Below are 1,990 nucleotides of genomic sequence, written 5' to 3' on the forward strand. Positions count from 1 at the left end.
AAATTATCAAGGCTTAATGAGGGGGTGGAGGGGGGAAATGAGAAGCTGATACCAAGGGCTCCAAGTAAAAAGAAAATGTTTTTGAAAATGATGTTGGCAAGAAATGTGCTTGACACAATGGATGGATTTATGGATTGTGATAAGAGTTGTACGAGATCCCAATAAAATGATTTTTAAAAAAAAGAATTGCCCCTGTGAGTTTCCCAGACTGTTACCTGATTCAGGGGAGTCAAAAACCCTATTTGCCTCCAGAGGACCAGCTGCTGACCTTGCAGATCACAGCCCAATGGTTATCACTATACCACCTGGGCTCCTGTCAATTATCACTAAGGCAATTCAAAAAAGCCATGAGTTAGTAGCAATGTCTTCTTGCCTACAACTCAATCGAAATATAATAATATACAGAGGAAGGCCATTTTTCCACACAGTGAGCTGGAATGTAGAGATCAATCACTATAAAGTCATTATAGTGATCAATCACTATAAAGTCACTATAAAGTCATTGAAAAGCGAAGGATCTTCCTCCCACCTCTCTAAGGCTCAGGTAAACTAGGTATTTTGGGCAACACCTTGCAGCTTGAATTCTTCAGAATTCAGGATTTCTTTCTCACAGACTATCTTACAAACAAAAAAATCTTCAGGTTTTTCTATTGCACTAATTTTTTGTTTGTGACTTTTCAAAACGCCCAAGTGGAGTCCCAGTCTAGCATTTTCAAACTAACATCAACATCTAAATCCCAGACAACCCAAAACGACTCCCCTTTCCATTACTTTTCTCTTAAGCTTGGGGCTTATTCATATAAATTCTTTCCTATGACTCTTCAAACTATTTGTCATTTTAAAAATTACAATTTTAAAGAAAGCGCCAAGGTCAATGCAGTACACAGTTAACAAGAGAAAAAGTATTTCTACATGCCAATTATACCAAAGCACGGAAAACTAGAAAGCATAGGCGTGTTTACCAAATGGAGTACTTTGGGGTGGGGGCCGGTAAGTCGATTTGTAGCTGTGGTCACAACCAGTGACAGACAATGAAGGGCAGAGCAGGAAACTTCAACTCTCCAATTGAAAGCTAGCTAATCTGTTCTCGAACCTTTTAAACTACTAACCAAGAGACTCGCTGTGAAGGCATGAGTAATTGCACCGTGTCTAGAGGGAAGACTGGGACTAACGAGGGTAAATGATCTACAAATGTACCTGTTCCGTAAAAGCAACTGAATTCGGGTCGAAAGATCACCTCCACAAGACACACACGCACACACACACACACATCCCACACAGACCACCCCCCCTTTGCAATGGATGGCTAAGCTGGAACAAAGCCAGGCTGGACAGCGGGGCTGCAGGGTCCCTCGGCCTGCGGAGCCTCGGGGTGGGGAGTCGGACCAAAGCATGACACCCGCCTGAGCCACAGCCCGCAGCGCAACCTCAATACTGCGCGATCTCATCCGCTAATGAGTCACTGATCATGGCAACCCATCACTTGCTAGGCGTTTTCCACGTACTGACTCCCCGTCAACGAGAAGCGCAGAAAATAATGTAAACTCCTGAGAACACTGTGAACTGACCGGTGCTGCCCGCGGCGAGAAAAGCCGGCTTGGGGACGAAAGCCCGAGCGACTTAAGAGCCCCCGCGAGGCCGGTAGAAGAGACAGAAAGGGGAGGAAGAGCGAGACGGCGGGGCGAGAACAGCGGGAGGGGGAGGACCAGGCGAAGCCACCGCCGCACCCCGGCCCCCCTCACCTGCCGGCCCGAGCTCCCCGGGGTGCCCGTACCTTCGGCGAGCGACTCCTCCAGGGTGACCTGGTAGCGCCCCACGGCGAACACTCGGACCCCCACGGACGAGCCGCTGGAGCTGGAACCCGCCGCGGCCCCGCCACCCGCCGCTCCGCCTCCTTCGGACTTGGGCATCCGAGAAAACTTCTTCATGGTCCCTCCGGGGCGCAGGAGGGCGCGGGGCGCGCACCAGGGCGAGGGAGCGGGCGAGACCC

The 1,990-nt window shown here is 49.6% G+C and overlaps 1 protein-coding gene across 2 annotated transcripts in view; it reads right to left on the reverse strand.

Annotated features, from left to right (window-relative positions):
* Positions 1-1,928, reverse strand: part of BMP2K (BMP2 inducible kinase) — a 143,873-nt gene extending 141,945 nt beyond the window's left edge. For both annotated transcript variants that reach the window (XM_045284001.1, XM_004703217.2), the window contains exon 1: positions 1,775-1,928. In XM_045284001.1, coding sequence (XP_045139936.1) covers positions 1,775-1,928 — 154 coding nt within the window. The remainder of the gene's footprint in view (positions 1-1,774) is intronic.
* Positions 1,929-1,990: the final 62 nt, after the last annotated feature.

Source organism: Echinops telfairi, unplaced genomic scaffold, assembly GCF_000313985.2.
Source record: "Echinops telfairi isolate 266 unplaced genomic scaffold, ASM31398v2 ScPeMD7_7468;HRSCAF=8506_0, whole genome shotgun sequence".
Classification (NCBI taxonomy): Eukaryota; Metazoa; Chordata; class Mammalia; order Afrosoricida; family Tenrecidae; genus Echinops; species Echinops telfairi.